Source organism: Dama dama, chromosome 11, assembly GCF_033118175.1.
Source record: "Dama dama isolate Ldn47 chromosome 11, ASM3311817v1, whole genome shotgun sequence".
NCBI lineage: Eukaryota > Metazoa > Chordata > Mammalia > Artiodactyla > Cervidae > Dama > Dama dama.
In genome coordinates, this window is record NC_083691.1 from 7289410 (window position 1) to 7310576 (window position 21167).

The 21167-nt window shown below is 50.0% G+C and overlaps 1 protein-coding gene across 1 annotated transcript in view; it reads right to left on the bottom strand.

Annotated features, from left to right (window-relative positions):
• PTPA (protein phosphatase 2 phosphatase activator) overlaps window positions 1-20790 on the bottom strand; it is a 32314-nt gene extending 11524 nt beyond the window's left edge. The window contains exons 1-6 of the mRNA XM_061154431.1: window positions 20475-20790; window positions 12856-12953; window positions 9243-9329; window positions 3488-3613; window positions 1594-1711; window positions 234-333 (exon numbers count right to left, since the gene is read on the bottom strand). Coding sequence (XP_061010414.1) covers window positions 234-333; window positions 1594-1711; window positions 3488-3613; window positions 9243-9329; window positions 12856-12953; window positions 20475-20505 — 560 coding nt within the window. The 5' untranslated portion in view covers window positions 20506-20790. The remainder of the gene's footprint in view (window positions 1-233; window positions 334-1593; window positions 1712-3487; window positions 3614-9242; window positions 9330-12855; window positions 12954-20474) is intronic.
• Window positions 20791-21167: the final 377 nt, after the last annotated feature.

Genomic DNA, 21167 nt, shown 5'->3' on the forward strand with positions numbered 1-21167 from the left:
CATTATGTACCTTTCCCTTCACTGACTTTTTACTTGAATCTGAGGCTCTCAGAAGGAGGCGTCTTGGACACCCCATTCACAGTCATGGCTTGATGGGACAGAACGAGAGAACTCACAGTCACTCGGGAGCTCCTACTAGGCCCCTGTCCCCAGTCTGACAGCAACAAGGAGGAAAGACACCTCCCTGGCCTCTCCTTCCACTGGCAGCCATCCTTCCCGCCTGGCTCACTCACCGATTGAACACCTTGAAGACAATGGCTATTTGGTCATCTACCCGCAGCACCCCAATCTTGCAGAGACAGCAGAGAAAAGCAGCAAAGGCTGCTTCATGCCCTGGGGAAGAAAAAACAGCCGAGGTTGCCAGTCTTCCAGAAGGAGTAGGACTGTTCTCAGCCTCACCAGAGTCCAAATCACCAATAACTTCCCATCTAAGGCAGGACAGTCAACATGGAGGTAGAGGGGCCTCTTCCCCATCCAGAAAGACTGGGGTCCTTTTAAGAACCACCAGTACTATAATTCTACTCTTAAAGGCCCAGGCTGGCGATTCTTGCATAGGCATTCACATTCTATTTGGAGGTTTAACTCACTCATCAATTCTACCCTGATTATTGAGCACCTACTGTAGGAGCAGTCACCGTCCAGGTCAGGCACTAACAGGACAGAGGCAAAAGTCCCTGCCCTTGTTTGATAGTTTATGATTCCTTGGGCCCCTCCAAGGGCCTGGAATGCTTATGAGCTGTTACTTTCAGCTGCACAGTTTGGGATCGTGACCAGCTAGAGTCCAAGCCACCACCACACAGGGGCAGTCATCACCCCTGTACAACAAGGGGCGTCTGAGAGTGGAGGGAAGACCCAGTCCCTGCTGACCTGGTCCCTCTCCCCTACAGGTTGCTTGGTCACAGTCAAAGTTCTGCCCCTGAAAGTCTCACTTGATAAAAAGCCTGTTCCTCAGCATCAGGGGAGCAGACGACAAAACTTTCCCATGACCCAGGTCCAAGGGGGCCCTTCTCCAGGCCTGCCCCTCTGGCCTAGGCTCCTCTAGAGGCAAGGGAAGGGCCTGAGAGAGCAGCAGCTCCTGCATTTGCCTGCTTCAGTGAGGAAAGGCAAGGCAAGGCAAGACAGGCCTATCAAAGCAGGGACCCTCTCCAGCCACCCCAACCTACATAATAGAGAAAACCCTCTTTCTTTTTTAAGGTGCCTACAGCAAGCGCTCCCTCTAATGGGCACTGAGTGACTGAGAGTAAGGCTCCACAGCACTGCCACAGACTGCCAGGCTCTTTCAGTTCTCAGGGTTTCTATAAGTGCTGTTTTGGGATATAGTAAGTGCTCAGTAAATTGTCAGTTTGGGGATGGTGATGAGCTCAGTCAGGCCATCTTACAAGGAAGAGAAATCAGCTCTGTGCTTAAGGCCACCACACATGTGACACCAGCTCCCCCTGGTGGACCAAGTCGGAGCAGCAGGCTTCCCTGCACCGACTGCACCCCAAGGATGCCTGCTCAGGGCTCCCTCATCCCACACGACCCAGAGCAAACAGGCAGTCCAAGAAAGAATGGCAGTGAAGCCAAGCAGGCGCCGCCGGGAGTCACAGGTACCTGTGCCATAGTCGATGCGTGTGGAGTTCCCCACGGACTCCTTTAGGTAAACAGCCACCTCGGGCACAGCGGCTGCCAGGTGGGTGGGGACCACTGTGGCCACCAAGTTTTCTGCTTCCTGATAACACAAGAGACACGGTGGCAGCAGCAGATTAGGCAGGCACCCAGAGGCAGCATCTCGGCGTGATATCCCAACTCCCTGCTCTGACTACCCACTGAAGAGATGGGAGAGCGTTTATTTCTACACAACAAAGACCACCCTGGGGTGGCTTTTCATCTGCTGACACTCCCTCCAGGGGACACGGCTCTGGGGACAAGAGGAGAGGGATCTGAAAAGAAGCCATTCGACTTTTCCATCGAGTAACTCACTGACATCCCCAGAGATGTCCTCCTTCTTCATACTCCCAGCAAGGGAGTTTGTGCCCAATGTTCACCAAAGACGTACGCAAGGATGTTCACGGCAGTATCATTTATAGCAGCCAAAACGTGGAAACATCCCACAGCTAAACTGTCCATCAGCAGCACAACAGATAACCTATGCTGTGGTCCTACACTGGAACACTACACAGCAAGGAGGAAGGGGCACTGTTCCACATAACATAGGTCAATCACAAAGCTGAGCAAAAGAAGCCAGACATATGAAGTTCAAAAACAGACAAAATCAATCTATAGGGGAGCAGTGAGAAAAATCTGGGCGATATCAACTATAAAGGGGCACAAGGGCCCTGGGGAAGTGCTGGAATGTTCCACGGTTTAATAAGGGAGGTGGATGCAAGGTTAAAAACAGGTTAAGATCTATCAAGTTTTTTAACTATGACTTACTTGTCAGCTTTCTTTACATTATAACACAACTAAAAAATAAGCCATGTGCCACCTTAGCACCCAGAGGCAGCCCCAAGTCACTCTTACACAAGGACAATGTTTTGCTGGGTCCTTGGGACTCCCCTCTGTTCCATCATGTGAAAATACCGGGACAAGAAATTAGGACCCAAGTTTCTTTAAGTTCAGTCTGTAAACACCCAGCATGAGAATCTCCTGGAGACCTGGTGAAAATCTGGATCCCCAGGCCCCGCCCCAGACAAACAGACCTACAGGATAGGGTGGCTACTCTGCATTTTTATCTTTTGTTTGGTTTGAACAAATATTACCTTTGCATGACTCAAAAATGAATACACTGTAGGAGGGATGTACTCAGAAATCTTACTTCACCCTTCTCTCCTCTCCATCCACCCCCGACCCCCCTCCCAGCTCCCCCCTCACCGCCCCCCGCAACGCTCAAAATGAAACCACCACTTTATTTGCCTCTTCTGTATCCTTCCAGTGTACACTGAGAAATACAAACATATCTTTTTCGTTTCCCCTCTTTCTCACCAAAAGGCAGCTTGCCATGCGCACCACACCTTGCCTCCCCTCTAACAGGATAGTCAGCCCTTCGGACCCACTGATGGAGAACCCGTGGACACAGAGGACCAACGGACCCGCCTCATTTTATACAAGGGGGTATCTACGGGGGATCCTGGACCCAATCCCCCACAGACACCGAGAGAGGGACCGCTGGAAGTCGCAGTCCTTCCCCTGAGTTCCTGAGTCGCCTCCCTGTTCTTTGTTAGAGCTGTATGGTACTCCCTGGGTGGCCTTACTAGCTTATTCAACTGATAATAAACTGCAGATGGACACGTGGGCCATTTCAGTCTGCTGCTACACACAATCACCTCCGAACAGCCCTGTGCAGAGGCGCGCACCCATGGTGGTGATTCCCAGAGGACAGCGGGGGCAGAGGGTAAACGCATTTGTACTTTCAGGGAACAGAGCTGCCATTTCAACAAACTTCCCAGTGCTGGTATCTGAAAGCTTCCCCCGCCCAGCCCCCAAGCCCGTCCTGCGGCAGCCTCACCTGGTCAAGTTTGGCATACCAGGTCCTGTAGGCCTTGTTCCCAAATCGAGAGGGCTGGTCCACTGGAGGGGTCTCATCGATCCACCTGTCCAGCGTGTTGAGAAGAGCGACCAGTTTCTCAATGGCCTGTGGAGGCAAATAGAGGGGGCCCAGCCAAAATCGCTGCAGATGGTGACTGCAGCCATGAAATTAAAGGACACTTACTCCTTGGAAGGAAAGTTATGACCAACCTAGATAGCATATTAAAAAGCAGAGACATTACTTTGCCATCAAAGGTCCATTTGGTCAAGGCTATGGTTTTTCCAGTGGTCATGTATGGATGTGAGAGTTGGATTGCAAAGAAAGCTGAGCGCCGAAAAATTGATGCTTTTGAACTGTGGTGTTGGAGAAGACTCTTGAGAGTCCCTTGGACTGCAAGGAGATCCAACCAGTCCATCCTAAAGGAGATCAGTCCCATGTGTTCATTGGAAGGACTGATGCTGAAGCTGAAACTCCAATACTTTGGCCACCTCATTCGAAGAGTTGACTCATTGGAAAAGACCCTGATGCTTGGAGGGATTGGGGGCAGGAGGAGAAGGGGATGACAGAGGATGAGAAGGCTGGATGGGATCACTGACTCGATGGGCCTGAGTTTGAGTAAACTCCGGGAGTTTGTGATGGACAGGGAGGCCTGGCGTGCTGCGATTCATGGAGTCGCAAAGAGTCGGACACAACTGAGCGACTGAACTGAACTGAACTGAGCCACCATGACTAGTGGCCCCATGCTAGAGCCACAGAGGGAAGCCCCAGCGGCTGCTGGACAGTGACCACCAGGCCTGGCACCACTGGCCCCTCCCTGCTGTCCCCCATTCCTCCCAACCCTCCTGCGTGAAGGAGGGGCCAGGGGAACACAGTGAGCCTTCCAGAAAGGGCCCGGCACGAGGCGGAGGGACAGGCACAGCTCCCACGCCCGGCTTCTCCAGCCAGCCTACCAGGGGCGGGGCGGGGGGGCAGGGGGCGGCTGCTGGACAAGCATGAGCGGCAGCCCTAACTTTCCTTACTGCATTTTATCAAGGTCTTCTGTCTAATGCATAATACCTGCTCATCACTGACAACAGAAACGTAAAAAGGAAGGAAACAAAGATGACCGGTAATCCCGCCACCCAGAAATCAACACCACAAGGTATCCCCTGCTTGTTGTAAGTTCACTTTCCAGCACTTCACTCTTGCTGAAGCCCTACAGTAGCAATGATTCTTGCTAACCAAAAGAAACCTGAAGAGGCTTTTCAGTGCAAAGGATTTTCCCTTTGCACCACTTCTACTCACAAAAGGTTTCACAGAAACACTCTACTTTCAGATAGCAGGGGAGTCTGTCTTAACATTTTAACATACTCTTCCATATCATCGTTTTATAGTGTTTTCCACTGCTTATCATAGTTAGAATTTTGAAGGCAGCTGGACCTGGATTTATATCCCAGCTAAGGGACCTCCCTGGTGGCCCAGTGGTTAAGAATCTGTCTTCCGATTTAGGGGATGTGGGCTCAATTCCTGATCTGGGAACTAAACGCCCACAAGCTGTGGTGCAACTAACTGCGCATGCCACAACTAGAAAGAGGACCCTGGGCCGCAACTAAGACTCAAAACTGCAAAAATAAAATAAATGTTTTATAAATAAATCCCAGTTAAAACATCATTTGGTTGCTGCAAGACCTTGACCAAGTAACTTCAACTCTTTGAGCCTGTTTGCTCATCTCAAAGCATAAAAATGGGTAAATAACTCTGAGGGCCACCTCGAGGCCTGAGTGACAAGCCATGAAGCACACCAGCGTGGTGTCTGGCACGGGGTGATGGGGTACAGCTACACACGCACACAAGACCCTCAAACCAGGGTCTTGGGGCACACACTACTTTGTAGACTGATCAGCTCCCTCTCAACCCTCGTTCCAAGCAGCACAGAAACGTAACCTTTGTGAAAGTCTCTTACGAGTGAGTGACATTTCACTGTACCAATGTGCTGTGATTATTTACTCACTGCTAAATGCTTCGGCTATTTCAGTTGTTCACTCTGTGAACGATACCCTTTGTGGAAAGCTGGCACCACAGGTCTGCATGTGGGCAGCAGTAGCTAAGACCCAGCTCTTATCTCTCAGCTCCACCTTTCCCACAGAGGGCAGGCTCTAAGCAGTGGGATAGGTGTGACAGGCCAGGCCGTGTTAGCACACCTAACATTACTCAATGAGGAAATCAGGTGAGGCTGTCTCTCTCCAGCACAGGTCTGTGAGGGTGACTCCGAAGGTACCTGTTCCAGATTCAGCACATGAGATCAGTCAGGACAGAGGTGTGGAAGGCTCGGGGAGCACGTGACACGGGGACATGCGGAGGCAGGTGGCCTGGGAGGAGGGGTCCTGCCCAGAAGCAGGTCCTGCCTGAGTCCGCCGGGCACAAGTGGGCTGAGGAGACATCTCCGGGAGTTCCACGCTGGTAGGAACTCACAAGGGGCACCTGTGGGAACAGCTGTGACCCAGAGGGCAAGGCACGGTCAGGTATGCCATTGCTGAGCCCACGCAGAGAAGCGGCCCCGGGAGCTGAGCGCATATTTGTAAGGAGGGAAAAGGAGGGCTTGAGCTAACGGAGTATGCGGGAGTCAGGGCACCCCCTCCCCACCGCACCGCAGCGCCAGGAGGCACGGACCACACGGCAGTCCACACAAACAGCATGACGGTGGCCCCGGTGCTGCCCTCCCTCACCTACACTTGGGGCCTGTGGGGAGAGGAAAGTTACCTGTAAGAGCAGTAGGTTTCCTTTCTAGCTGGCCACAGGGCCAGGATGACACAAATCTGCACTGCTGAAATGTGACCAAAAGCACTGCCACTGTCTGGTGCTGTGATGAGCTAGGTAACCAGGAAGAGCTGACAGGGTCCGAGCAAACCTGGCCCCACAAAGCAACTGAGATTTCTAAGGACAGGTTCAGTAATCGTGGCCCCAGGAGGCACCAGACTGCCGGTCCCCCACTGAACAGGATAAAGAAGGTGCTCAGAGGCAGGCAGGAGCCAGGCCGCAGCTGCCAGCTCATCTGGGCCAATGAATAATTAGAGGCTCCCAGATCCTCCTGGAGAGGGCTTTCTGAGTGCAGGGGCAGCTTCTATTGTTCCGCTGGCTGGGGGAGAGGGGCTGGAGGGGAAGGAGTTGTGGGCAGAGACCCCCAGAAAGCATGGGGAATCATTGGAGCCACCTTCTTTCTCCTTGGACCAAAGAGTCCTTTTTGGATTTCATGGACCAGTACAATTTTACTTGCTGATTTTAAATTCTGCCTTCATTTTAAAAATCACACAGAACTACAGCAAAATGTAAGCCTCCTATCTACTGTTAGCTATATTTTACAAAAAAAGAGAAAAACTCTTAAAAAACAATTTAAACCCCCCCCCCCCCCAAAATAGGACAGTTCCAAAAGGAGAGCCTTCTAAACGTGGGTCTAGACAGCCCCACCGCACGGCCCTCGCCTGCGCCCTATGCTGCAGGTGGTCTGGAAGCCGATCCCAGGCCCGTCGGCCCTTCCCCAGCAGCAGCTGCATCTCCTGCACCAAGAGCCAGCAGCAAGCAGCAGCAGGAGGGCCAACAGCTGCCCCAGGTGGCACAGGAGGCCGCATGCTGGGAACGGTGCCTTCAGCTGCCCCTGCCAGCTGTGAGCAGCAGCTGAGAGACCCCTGGAGACCACGCTAGCCACCTCTGTCCCCCAAGCGAGGATGAACCCAGCTCAGGAAGAGCCCCAAGTGAAGTAACAACGTTACTGGAAACTGAAAAACAGCTAATGGTAACAATGGCTAATAAATGATAATGCCACCTAGTACGTGCCAGGCACGGTGCCCAAAAAAACACCTACACGTGGGATCACAGTGAATGCTCCCCAGGGGTCATGTCCGCAGCTCTTCCCACTCAACAGATGAGGAGATGGAGTGTCAGAGGGGACAAGGCCACCCAGCTCAGAAGTGAGAGGTTATCAAAACCTGGTCAGCCTGACTCTAGAACCCCAGCACTCAAGCAGGGTGCAATCCTGCCTAAAACACAGCCTCTGCACTAAGACAATGCCTGACTGGTATGGACAGCTACCATCAAAGTCCCAGGGCTAATTAAGGGACCTGAGAGGGACTTGGCGGCTCAGGATCTGCTGGGGTAATTACAGCTCTCCTTTAATCAGCATTCCCCTGCCACATTCCCCAGCCCACTGAGCACAGCTCAGCGTTCCTTACCACAGGCTCAAGGAGGCAACGTCTCTCCCCACAGCCAAAGCCCCAGAGCAGTGACCAGGCCCAAGAGGAACCAAGAAGTCACTGGTGGGCCAGCTCCCTTATCTTGAAGGCTGTCAATCCCCAACACAGGTCTGGTGTCCCACAGGACCTCGGCCACCCAGCAGCCAGTCAGCGGCCAGGAGCATGAGGCCTACGCCAGCCTTGCGGCACGTGGACAGATGGCCAGGCCAGGGCCAGGCCGTCCCCAACCGGCCAAAGCTAAGGCTAGAGAGCTGGGTGGCCAAGGCATTGAGAGGCTGCTCGGGCCTACAGTCTGAGATAAGAGAAAGCTCAAGGGAGTGCGAGGCTACCTGGGACAAGACCTCCGGAAGCCCCTGGAGGCCCAGGACCCAGAGCTGGGTGGTGGAGTCCAGCAAGAGCCAGCAGCTGGCAAGACCACACCTTCCCCGAGTAGGAGCTTCCCCACAACTCCTGCCCTCCCTCCATAAACAAGCCTGCCTTTGAAACACAGATAAAGAGCCCCCACCAAGCAATTGTGTGCCCTTCAACTCAGCATCTCCACCTCTAGGAATCAATCTTCAGGAAAGAATGCCCACACAGACCTATGTGCAATGGCGTTCAGAGCAGCAATGTTTGGAGAAATGACCTCAAAGTCTAATTTGGGGGCTGTTTAAACCAGTGAGGGCACGGCTCAAGAGCAGAGGCGCTCCCGGGGCAGGTCTGGGTGACAGTCCCCACACTGTTAATAGGGGGCTGTCCCCAGGAATCAGTTATGGGGAGGAATGTAGGGTGCTGCTGCTGCTAAGTCACTTTAGTCATGTCTGACTCTGTATGACCACACAGACGGCAGCCCACCAGGCTCCCCCGTCCCTGGGATTCTCGAGGCAAGAACACTGGAGTGGGTTGCCACTGCCTTCTCCAGTGCATGAAAGTGAAAAGTGAAAGTGAAGTCGCTCAGTCGTGTCCGACTCTTAGCGACCCCGTGGACTGCAGCCTACCAGGCTCCTCCGTCCATGGGATTTTCCAGGCAAGAGTGGGAGTGGGGTGCCATTGCCTTCTCCATGGAACACAGGGTGAGGCCAAGCTTTTTTGTTAGTGTTACACACGTTTCCAACAGCAACCTCTTCAGTTGGCATGTTTACTTCTTTTGTGATCGTTTTTAATTTAAAAATTACATGAAACACCAGTTAACAAAAGTGCAGGCTGGAGAATTCCCTGGCAGTCCAGTGGTTAGAACTCCAAGCTTCCAATGCCAGCACCTGAGGTTCAATCCTCATCAGGGAACTAAGATCCCACAAGCTACAAGGCTTGCCCCCACTCCAAAAAGCAAGCTATAAAATAGCTTGTATACCTTGATCCCAATTCTATAAATACACATCTATACAGACTTTTTTAAAAATTGAAATATAGACACCTCAGTGTCAACTGCACACGTGTCTGGGTGATTGTATATTCTGCACCCGGCCCACCTGTCCCACTGTGGGCTCTGGGAGCTCTTTTGGGAAAGGACCCGCCCCGACCAAGCCTACCTCGGAGACCTTGTACTCAAAGCTCAGCTTCTTCCCCTTCACACCTTCGTTGAGGGTGAGGATGAATCCGATGTAGTCAGCGTATGCCTGCCAAACAGAGAGGGGAGTGAGGACGTGGAGAAGGTGTCAGATCTTCACTCTCTACACCCCAGCCACCCCCAGCTTCGCCCAGTCACCGGAGAGCTCCAAGCTGCCCCCGGCTCCCAACTCCATAGCAGGAGAGTAGAAAGACAATGCCAAATACCTAACCCTGAGCCTCCACCCAAAACCGCTGGCAGGCCAATGACCACAATGACACCGAGACCTCTAGCCAGACTACTGTTTACTCACTACTGCTGCCAGTCGTTTCTTCACATAACAACCCTATCACTGTCCTCACTTTACACATGAGGAAACCAAGGCTTCAGGGAAAGTGACTCCTAAGACCAAGATCTCACTAGACATGGAGCTAGGATCCAGCCAGCCAAACTCCAAAGCAGAGTGGGGAGTGCTCCATCATTATACTATACCAAGGGTCCGTCCCCTGGGAACTTTCCAGATGTTTCCCCCAACAGGTAGACCGGCTGTGTGCCTGTGTGCAAATGCCCTGCCCCCAGGAGATGAAGCTGTTTTCCACCCACGGCCAGGTCTCCCACCACGCCCATCCCCAGCTTCCAATGGGGCACCCTCTTCCCTGGGGCTGCAGGTCACAGCCAGCACACAGTTAAGACAGCACTGAGGTGCAGGCCTCTGGAGGGGCAGCTCTCGGGAGCCAGCAACTTCCCTGTGGTCTTGTTTCTTCATCCCTTTCGCGTCTCACTTCCTTTCTTCTTCTTTGCCCAAGCCTTAGGGATGCCAGTGGAGGTCTCCCTTGGCAGCCCAGTGATTTAGACTCTATGCTCCCAATGCAGGGGGCATGGGTTTGATCCTTGGGTCAGGGAACTACAATCTCGCATGGCATGGCCCAAAAAAAAAAAAAAAAAAAAACCAACGATGCTTGGGTCGCCACAGCAAGCCAAGGTAAGACCTGAGAGGTGACTGCTTGGGGTCTGGAAGGGAACATTCCTACAGCGGCCCGTGGAATGGCTGCAGGTGGAAGTGCAGGTCACAGGGCGGGCCCACTACATCAGCCACAGCAACACCCTCAGCTCAGGGCAAGCCTGAGTTCTCGTCCTGACTGCACCGGTGCTCACAACAGTTCTGCGAAGTACACCAAGATGCAAGGAGAAGCAGCAGCATGAGGGCGTGTCGCTGTCCACCGTCACTGTTCCCACATGGTTTCCGGACTCTCGGTGACTAAAACTTGTGAACATGACTGTGCGAAGTCTCTGCCCACACCATCAGCAACAATCATCATGCCTAGGGCTCCGTAAAGCTCACTGTGCACCCGTGAGCGCTGGGCCACGCGCTCTTCTGGCTTTGTATCATTTGAGCTCCCAACGAACCCCATTTTATAGTAGAGGAAACAGAGGCTTGGCCCAGTTAGGCACTGTGCCTAAGTCACAAGAAGATAACAAGGCAGCCCTGAGGTTCCAGCCCTGAGCTCTCTGACCCCAGACCCGAGCTCCTGGCTGCTGCACTCTGCCATGTGATGAAGCGCTGGTGAAGGGCTGGTAAACGCACAGCTCCTTGTCTGGCCGCAGTAGTTTCACACATTTGATCGATGAACTTCAGAGCAAGTAAAAGACTTCCATCAAGCATTGGTCAAAACACACTTCCCAAAAGTGTGGGTGCCTAGAGCAGGGATGGCAAACCACTTGCAAAGCACCAGACAGTCAATATTTTAGGCTCCAAGGGCCACATGTTCTGGTTCACAAATCCTCAACTCTGCTCTTACAGGATGAAAGTAATGACAAACAACATGTAAATTAAATGAACAGGGCTGTTTGCCAATAAAACTTTACTTACAAAAACAGAAGGGTCAGGTTAGGCTGCCAACCTGTGGCCTAGAGCCCAGCAGCTCAGTCCATGGGGCTCCAGAGTTTCGGGGGCAACTCTCTGGAATCACCTCAACCAGTGACTGTGCCACCAGGCTAAATGTCTTCACTTCCTGGCCTCAGTTTTCTCACTTTCAAAATGGAGATGACCTCAGAGTCCACCTCCCAGGTTTTCTGTGGCAATTAAATGAGCTAAAATACCTGGCACATTATAAACACCCCATCTTTTTTGGAAAACATCTAGGGGAAAGCAAGGAACTACAGCCACATTTGGATTCAGACAATCCTGCAGGTTCAGGGAAGAGAAGAACAGTGGTCCTCAACCTGGACAAGATGGCTCCCAGGAGACTTCCCACATGCTTGGAGACACTCTTGGTTGTGCTAAGCAGGAGGGCTGCTACTGGCATGGAGTAGGGAGAGGCTGGGGTGTTACAAAACATCCTACAGTGCACAGCACAGCTCCTATGACAAAGGATTATCTAGCAACTCAACAGTGCTGAGGTTGAGAAACTGAGGGACAGCAAGCAAGATGATGAAAGGCCTAGAGCCACATCCTTTGATGAGCCAAGGGACTAAGGCGTTTATCCTGGTGAAGACTTGGGGAGAAGACAACTATGAAAAGACATGATAACCATCTCCTGATATTCAAAGGGCAGGCTTGTGAAAAAGAAGCCAGGCAGGCTTGTGTGGCCACAGCCCCAGTGAGGCCAGGACATGGCGGCAGTAGGGCTTGGGCTCAAGGTCAGCACAGCAGACTCCTCACAGAGAACCTGCCAAGCTCACCAGGACCCCCGGCCACCCTTCTGCACAAGCAACACTTCCTGCCCCACCTGCCCAGACCAGGTACAGGCAACTGAAAGCAACTAGACCCAAGGCCATTCCTGAGAACTTGAAATTGGTTTCTTTTTCATAGTCCCAGTCTTTTCCACAGGCTGTACCAGAAGCCTGGCAGGTACAAGCTGTTATCTTCTGACTGCCATGGGGATGAAGTGCAGAAAGCTGGCTGGGATCCCAGTTCCCTGGTGCTTTAGGCTCAGTGACCTCTCTGGCCTGGGACTTCCCTGGCGACTCGGATGGTAAAGAATCCACCTGCCAAAGCAGGATACAGGTTCAACCCCTGAGTCAGGAAGATTCCCCTGGAGTAGGAAATGGCAACCCACTCCAGTATTCTTGCCTGAGAAATCCCATGGACAGAGAAGCCTGGTGGGCTACAGTCTACAGGGTCGCGAAAGAGTCAGACATGACTTAGCAACTAAACAACAACCACCTCCTTGGCCTAGGTTTCCATGTGGTAACCTCTTCTCCATGTGATATGCTGATTTCCAGACCTGCTATTACTTGCAACCAAACATCAAAGGGATCCACTCCATCATTTCAGATGTACAGTCAATACAATAACACCCAAGGAGCAATGGCTTAAAAGAACTCTCCATGGCTATCTTCACCCTGGCTCCCAGAGACCTTCCCACTAAAGTGCCCTGTGCACTGCCCGTGAGCGGGGAGGCCTTCCCACTAAAGTGCCCTGTGGGAGAAAGCCAGCTCCCCTGTCACCTCTTTCCCTAGCTTCTAAACAGCTCTGGCTCCAAAAGCAAGAAGGGTCAAGAGCTCACAGCCCCACCCCAGCCTAGAAAACCACTTTGAAAAGGCCCAAGTCTCTCATGCCAGGTCTGAATCCACAGTGCAGACACCACTGGTACCTGAGAACGCTTCCATTTGCCCATATCTGGAACAGTGTGGATCTCTTTCTTTGGAATGATGAAGTTCTGAGTGGTGGGAGGGGCATCCTCTGAAGAATCTTGACAAAGAAAATGAGAAAGCAATCAGATAAATAAAATCCTCCCCTCCCAACACACACACACACACACACACACACACACACACACACACACACACACTTTTAAACCAACACTCCAACACCCAAGCCCTTGCATAACCAGACATGTACTCCCAGGATTAAATATTGGCTTGTTAAGCCAAACTCACTGGCTTCCTGTCTCTCCCTACTCTGTCTGCAAGGAGCTGGGCAGTGCTGGCAGTGCCCTCAGCAACTGATATATCCAGTGGCTCTGTCATGCTCTCTCCTCCTGCTCTCCAACCAGGCAGAAAGGTTAGAAAAGTAAAGCCAAGTTGACCTTTTAGACACAAACAGGCAACTCAAAGAAGAAGAAAAAAAAATGGCCAATAAACCAAATTTAAAAATTACCAACATCCCGAATAAGCAATGAGATGGAAATCAGATGAGACTGCTTTTCTAAATCAGGTCAGCAGATTAAAAACATCTGGCACTGATCGGGGACAGGGAGAGAGGAGCGCTCCTGCACTGCTGGTGGAGCCTTAGATGGTAGATTCTGCTGAGGGGGCGACTCAGTGCTGTCCCGTGAAGTAAAACTATACAACTTAAGCCAACAGTAGGAATCAATTCTACAGATGTGCCCAAAGAAATAAAGACATATATAAAAGTGCTTACTGCACCGAAACAATCAGAAACAACCCAATTATCAATCAATAATGTGATAGGTTAATAATGATATGCCCACATGATGGAAATCTTTCTGGCTTTTTGAAAAAAATAAAATCTAAATTACTGACATGAAAAAAACAGCCTAAATATTAATTAGTGAAGAAATAAAACTGTACCATTCAACATCACAGTAATCCAAGTCTATGCCCCAACCCCTAATGCCAAAGAAGATGAACAGTTCTATGAAGACCTACAAAACTTTCTAGAACTAACACCAAAAAAAGATGTCCTTTTCATCACAGGGAACTAGAATGCAAAAGCAGGAAGTCAAGAGATACCTGGAGTAACAGGCAAGTTTGGCCTTGGAATGCAAAATGAAGCAGAGCAAAACCTAACAGAGTTTTGCCAAGAGAACGCACTGATCATAGCAAACTCTTTCTTCCAACAACACTAGAGATGACTCTACACATGGACATCACCAGATGGTCAACACCGAAATCAGACTGATTATATTGTTTGCAGCCGAAGATGAAGAAGCTCTAAACAGTCAGCAAAAACAAGACCTGGAGCTGACTGTGACTCAGATCATGAGCTTCTTATTGCAAAATTCAGACTAAAATTGAAGAAACAGGGAACACCACTAGACCATTTAAGTGTGACCTAAATCAAATCCCTTATGATTATACAGTGGAGATGATGAATAGATTCAATAGATTAGATATGGAAGACAGAGTGCCTGAAGAATTATGGACAAAGGTTGGTAACACTGTACAGGAGGTGGTGACCAAAAGCATCCCAAAGAAAAAGAAATGCAATAAGGCAAAATGGTTGTCTGAGGAGGCCTTACAAATAGCTGAGAAGAGAAACAAAAGGCAGAGTTCCAGAGAATAGAAAGAAGAGATAAGTCTTCTTAAGTGAACAATGCAAAGAAATAGAGGAAAAACAATAGAATGCAAAAGACTAGATATCTCTTCAAAACAAACTGGGTACCAAGGAAACATTTCATGCAAAGATGGGCACAATAATGGACAGAAACAGTAAGGACTTAACAGAAGCAGAAGAGATTAAGAAGTGACAAGAATACACAGAAGAACTGTACAAAAAAGATCTTCATGACCCAGATAACCACGATGGTGTGATCAAACACCTAGAGCCAGACATCCTGGAATGTGAAGTGGGCCTTAGCATCACTATAAACAAAGCTAGTGGAGGTGATGGAATTCCAGTTGAGCTATTTCAAATCCTAAAAGATGATGCTGTTAAAGCGCTGCACTCAATATGTCAGCAAATTTGGAAAACTCAGCAGTGGCCACAGGACTGGAAAAGGTCAGTTTTCATTCCAATCCCAAAGAAAGTTCACACTAGCACACAACTGCGCTCATTTCACGTGCTAGCAAGGTCATGCTTAAGATCTTTCAAGCCAGGTTTCAACAGTACACAAACTGAGAACTTCAGATGTACAAGCTAGATTTAGAAAAGCCAAAGGAACCAGAGACTAAATTGCCAATATCTATCGGATCACAGAAAAAGCAAAGGAATTCCAGAAAAACATCTATTTCTGCTTCATTGACTATACTAAAGCCTTTGACTGTGTGGATCACAACAAACTGAGGAAAATTCTTAAGGTGAGAATACCAGACCATCTTACCTGTCCCTTGAGAAACCTGTATGCAGGTCAAGAAGAAACAGTTAAAACCAAACATGGAACAACAGACTGGTTCAAAACTGGGAAAGGAGTACGTCAAAGCTGTATATTGTCACCCTGTTTATTTAACTTGTATGCAGAGTACATAAAAAGAATTCTGGGCTGGATGAATCACAAGCTGGAATCAAGATTGCTGGGAGAAATATCAACAACCTCAGATATGCACATGACACCACTCTAATGGCAAAAAGCGAAGAACTAAAGAGTCTCCTGATGAGGGTAAAAGAAGGGAGTGAAAAACCTAGCTTAAAACTCAACATTCGAAAAACTAAGATCATGGCATCCAAGTCTCATTATCTCATAGCAAATAGATGGAGGAAAAGTAGAAACAGTGACAGATTTTATTTTCCTGGGCTCCAAAATCACTGCAGACGGTGACTGCAGCCATAAAATTAAGACACTTGCTCCTCGGAAGCAAAGCTATGACAACCTAGACCGCATATTAAAAAGCAGAGACATCACTTTGCCAACAAAGGTCCGTATAGTCAAAGTTATATATATATATATATATATATATATAAAAGTTTTTCCAGTAGTCACTTACACATGTGAGCCTCGGACCATAAAGAAGGCTGAGCACCGAAGAACTGATGTTTCAAATTGTGGTGCTGGAAAAGACTCTTGAGAGTCCCCTGGACTGCAAGGAAATCAAACCAGTCAATCCTAAAGGAAATCAATCCTGAATATTCATTGGAAGGACTGATGCTGAAACCAAGCTCCAATACATTGGCCACCTGATGGGAAGAGCTGATTTACTGGAAAAGACTGAGGGCAGGAGGAGAAGGAGGTGACAGAGGATGAAATGGTTGGATGGCATCACCAACTCAATGGACACGAATCTGAGCAAACTCCAGGAGACAGTAAAGGACAGGGAAGCCTGACTACAGTCCGTGATGGCACAAAGAGGCAGACAGGACTTAGCAACTGAACTTCAATAACATACTATATACAATATAGTCTTACTGCTGTTAAAAAAAACTATTTACATACTAACATTAACAATACATACACCTATTAGCTCATGTCTTAGAAAAATCTAAAGAGTTAAACACCAAAGTTATTAGTTGTCATCTCTAGGAGGTAAGATTTATAAAGGACTTCCATTTTCTAAGCTACATATTACTACTAAAAACTAGCATTATGATACTTTTGTAATCATAAATAAACTATTTTAAATGGATTTTCTATATTTTCAGAAGCTGAGGAAAAGAAAAACAGAGTAACATGTGTATCCCATTTAGCTGGAATTTGTTTTGCTGCATAAATCTTCTTGTTTGACTATGGAACACTGCCTTCTGAAATCTGAAAAACTGTGAATTCCAAATACACCTATTTTGTAGGTTGGGAGTTGTGGGCCTGAATCTACTATTGGAGTTGTGTCAGATTAGTAAGACCCTTTCTTTAAAAACGAAAACTCTCAAAAAAAAAAAAAAAAAGAAAGAAAGAAAGAAAGAAAACTCTCAAAACTTCCCTGGTGATCCAGTGGTTAAGAATCTGCCTTCCAACCCAGGTGATGCAGGTTTGATCCCTGGTCGAGGAACTAAGATCTCACATCCCAGGGCTACTAAGCCCGTAAGCCACAACTACTAAGCCTGCATGCCACAACTAAGACCCAACACAGCCAAATAAAAATGTAAATAAATAAAAATGAAATCTCTCAAAAAATAGTTTTAATAAATAAATGAAAACTTTCCAAGAAGAGTGATAGACTATCAGTCACTCACAATGTAATATACTCTGTTCCAATGCCATCCTCCTAAAACCTAGCTCACATCAGTTACATGAACAAAGGGGACAAAGATCTAAGTAGGTTCTAGAACATGTGACATCTGGGGGACTAGAGCCTTCCTGGACTAGCCTTGAGGAAAGAAAATGTCCCAGGAGACGTGGAGACCTAAAGAGACTCGTGGAGAATGGGGGATGAGAGCAAGGCAAAGCTCTGCCTAATTCAAATTCAACCCAGGGCCAAAAAAAGACACCAGAAACTCTTTTCTTCAGCCCACCTGTTTTGCAAGTCCTGTTCCCAGAACCTCAAATTGATGACCCTACTATTAGCAAATTGCTACTTCAAGTAAGATGCTGAATTAAAAGCTTTTTAGGTTAGGCCGGTGACATAACCACATTGCTTTTATGGGAAAATGTACTCCACATTTCAAATTATCCATTTGCAAATGATCCTTGGGAACAGAGTCCTTTTCTAAATTTGAGAGAACTGTTCCTCTCTGCAAGGGAAGAACCCTCCTGATATTATTTCACAGGATCCTGTTCTCAGAGGAAAAGCTACTTGGAAGTTTTGCATCAAATCACTGATGAAATACACATACACTATCACCAGAACGTGTAATTCCAAATTAAAAAAAAAAAACAAGCCTTCAGACTTGAAACTATGATCAATGAGGTCAGATCCACAGTTTCTCTAGCCTCAGGTTATTGCTTCTCTGACAAAAGTGACATAGCACAGCTGGATCCCCAATAACGTCTCAGTATAAGATGGAAATATCCAGGGTTTTAGAGATGTTCCTAAAAACCCTAAAGAGTATATTACCATCTACCATTTGGGAACCTATCTATATGTTCAACTCAAATCACCTTTACTGACTATCACCATGTCCCACGATTTGCCTGCATCATCTAGGGAATGCATACTACCAACCCTGCCAAGAAGAGATAAGGAAACGGGCTCACAGAGGCTGCAGTTCGCCAAGTAGAGCCAGGTCTATGTAACTGCAAAATCCAAGGTCTTTATCACTACACTGAGTTAAGTAGTAGTTCTACTACTTGTTCCTAAACATCCTGAGTTTCAAACTTTCAAGAAGGACCACCTCCTGGGAACCTGAATCTTCTCAGACACAGAGAATTCCCTGAGCCCACCTCTGTCTCAGTGCCTAGGTTCTCGCCCCTACACCTCCCGCCACCCATCTTCAGGGACACATTCATCTCACTGATAATTCTGGTTGCCTTATATACCCTGATGTCATTACCAGAACTCCTAAGGGCATATGCACAGAAGTTTTGTACCAAGTAAAATAAATGTCTGGTTTCAGTTGCCTTGACAGACCATACCCAACTCTATGTCCAACTCTTTTGTGACCCCCTGGACTGTAGCCTGCCAGGCTCCTCTGTCCATGGGATTTTCCAGGCAAGAGTACCGGTGTGGGCTGCCATTTCCTTCTCCAGGGGAACTTCTGACCTAGGGATCAAACCCGAGTCTCCCACACTGCAGGCAGACTCTTTACCATCTGAGCCACCAGGGAAGCCCTGGCAACGTTCTTTTATTTGTGTGTGTGTGTGGGGGGGGGGGGGGGATGCGAGGGTATACCTCTTTGATCTTCAAAATTTCTCCCTCCTGAGACCTTCCCAGGCAATGTTCGTGTGTGTGTTTGGGGCGGGGGGGCGGGGGGGGGATGCGAGGGTACACCTCTTTGATCTTCAAAATTTCTCCCTCCTGAGACCTTCCCAGGCAATGTTCGTGTGTGTGTGTGTGTGTGGAGGGTGGGGGGGGGGTGGGGGATGCGAGGGTATACCTCTTTGATCTTCAAAATTTCTCCCTCCTGAGACCTTCCCAGGCAATGTTCGTGTGTGTGTGTGTGTGTGTGTGTGTGTGTGTGTGGAGGGTGGGGGGGGTGGGGGATGCGAGGGTATACCTCTTTGATCTTCAAAATTTCTCCCTCCTGAGACCTTCCCAGGCAATGTTCGTGTGTGTGTGTGTGTGTGTGTGTGTGTGTGTGGAGGGTGGGGGGGGTGGGGGATGCGAGGGTATACCTCTTTGATCTTCAAAATTTCTCCCTCCTGAGACCTTCCCAGGCAATGTTCGTGTGTGTGTTTGGGGTGGGGGGGGGGGGGGATGCGAGGGTACACCTCTTTGATCTTCAAAATTTCTCCCTCCTGAGACCTTCCCAGGCAATGTTTGTGTGTGTGTGTGTGTGTAGGATGGGGGGATGGGGGGTACCAGGGTATACCTCTTTGATCTTCAAAATTTCTCCCTCCTGAGACCTTCCCAGGCAATGTTCGTGTGTGTGTGTGTGTGTGTGTGTGTGTGTGGAGGGTGGGGGGGGTGGGGGATGCGAGGGTATACCTCTTTGATCTTCAAAATTTCTCCCTCCTGAGACCTTCCCAGGCAATGTTCCTGTTTGGGGGGGGGGGAGGGGGGGGACGTGGGGGATGCGAGGGTATACCTCTTTGATCTTCAAAATTTCTCCCTCCTGAGACCTTCCCAGAGATTATAAAAGGCAAGACAGTAGAATGGTTTACACTAGCTGTTTTGAAACAGCTGTTTGGCCAACCTATTTACACCTCTGACAATTGTAAACGTCATCTACCGTCAGTTCTTCTAAACTCAAGGAAGGGGCAAGGGGAGTGGTCAGCAAACACACTTCCATTCACCTAAGTAACCGGCCTCTCTAAGAGGATCCTTTCCCTATTATCTCCATGCCAATTATTCGAGATGAACTAAAAAGAAACCACAGCCCCGTAAATAAAAGTTACAGAAGATGATGCCAGAAAAGTGACTCGTCTCCTTGCACAACCAGCCTTTTAAAATTAGTGGTTTAGACGACCGAGGTGCAGTTTGTCTCGATAATTTCTCAGCCACTGAAACTCGAGTCCCTTTTTCCCAGGGAAAGAGAGGGGAGGTGATAAGGAGAGGTCAGAGAGCGGAGGGAGGCCGGCAAAGCGGGGCGAGGCAAGCCCCACGGAGCACCAGCCCCAACCCCAAGGCCGGGTCTAACAAAGACAGCAGTCCCCATCCGTGCGGTGGGGGTGGGGGTGCTTCCCCACCAGCTCAAGAGCTGACTTGAGCCCGAACAGCCCGGATGTGGAAAAGGCCTCCCCTTCTGGCCGCTGGGCTCTGCCCACCCGACCCCTCGGGCCGCTCAGGCTCCCCGAGTCCCAGTGTCACGCCCCACTCATCACCCCTTTTCAGCCCCGGGATCCTGCCCTCCCTCCCGACGCCCCCAGCACTCTTCACCCGGGGGCCCCCTCAACTCTTGGTCCTTCTCGAGGGCCCAAGAACGTTTGCCCCTAGAGGTCCTCCAGCTCCCGAACCCCGCTTCCCCTCGCCGAGGCGCCCCTCTACACAACACACCCCTTCCCCGCCCCCACGCCTAGCACCGCCCCCGAGCCCCCACTCCACACGGGCCCCACCGCCCTACCTGACGGCGTCTGCCGCTCGCCCTCAGCCATCTTCCTCTCGCCGGAAGCCGGCCGGGATGCCTGCAGTACCTTCTCCCTTTTCACCCCTGCACCACACCGCCTTGCCCCGGCCCCACCACGCGCTCAGGGCTTGCTGAAAAGAAACGAGCCCCGGCAGGCTATAACCGAAAACCGAGAATTAAAGTCACCCCAGCGAAGACGTCCGCCATGTTGGTGCGGGGCACTCAGGGAGCACGCCCAGCAACGGCCGGCTCCGGGCGGCCGCGCTCAGCGGGGGTCGGCAGCCATGTTGGTGCGGGGCGCCGGCGAGCATGCGCACCAACGGCCGACTCGGGGCGGCGCGCTCAGCGGGGTGCCGGCGAGCATGCGCACCAACGGCCGGCTCGCCGCCCGACGCGCCAACCGCCTACCGGGAGGGTGCTGGGATCGCGGCAGCCATGCTTTTGCGGGGCGGCCCCCACCTGTCATCTTCGAGCCGGGCTCTGACCCGACCCCGAGAACTATTAGAAGACCTGCCTCTGTCATCATGGTTGTGTTTTCCTACCACTCTGAGGGCAACGTTCAAGGCCACCAAAAGGACTGAGAAGGAGTCCACACCACTGCCTCCCACAGTCTGTGGACGCCTTAATGGAGATGGCAGAGGGCGAACTGGACGGCGGCCTCCGGCTTGCTCCTCTTCCCGGGTTCCACCG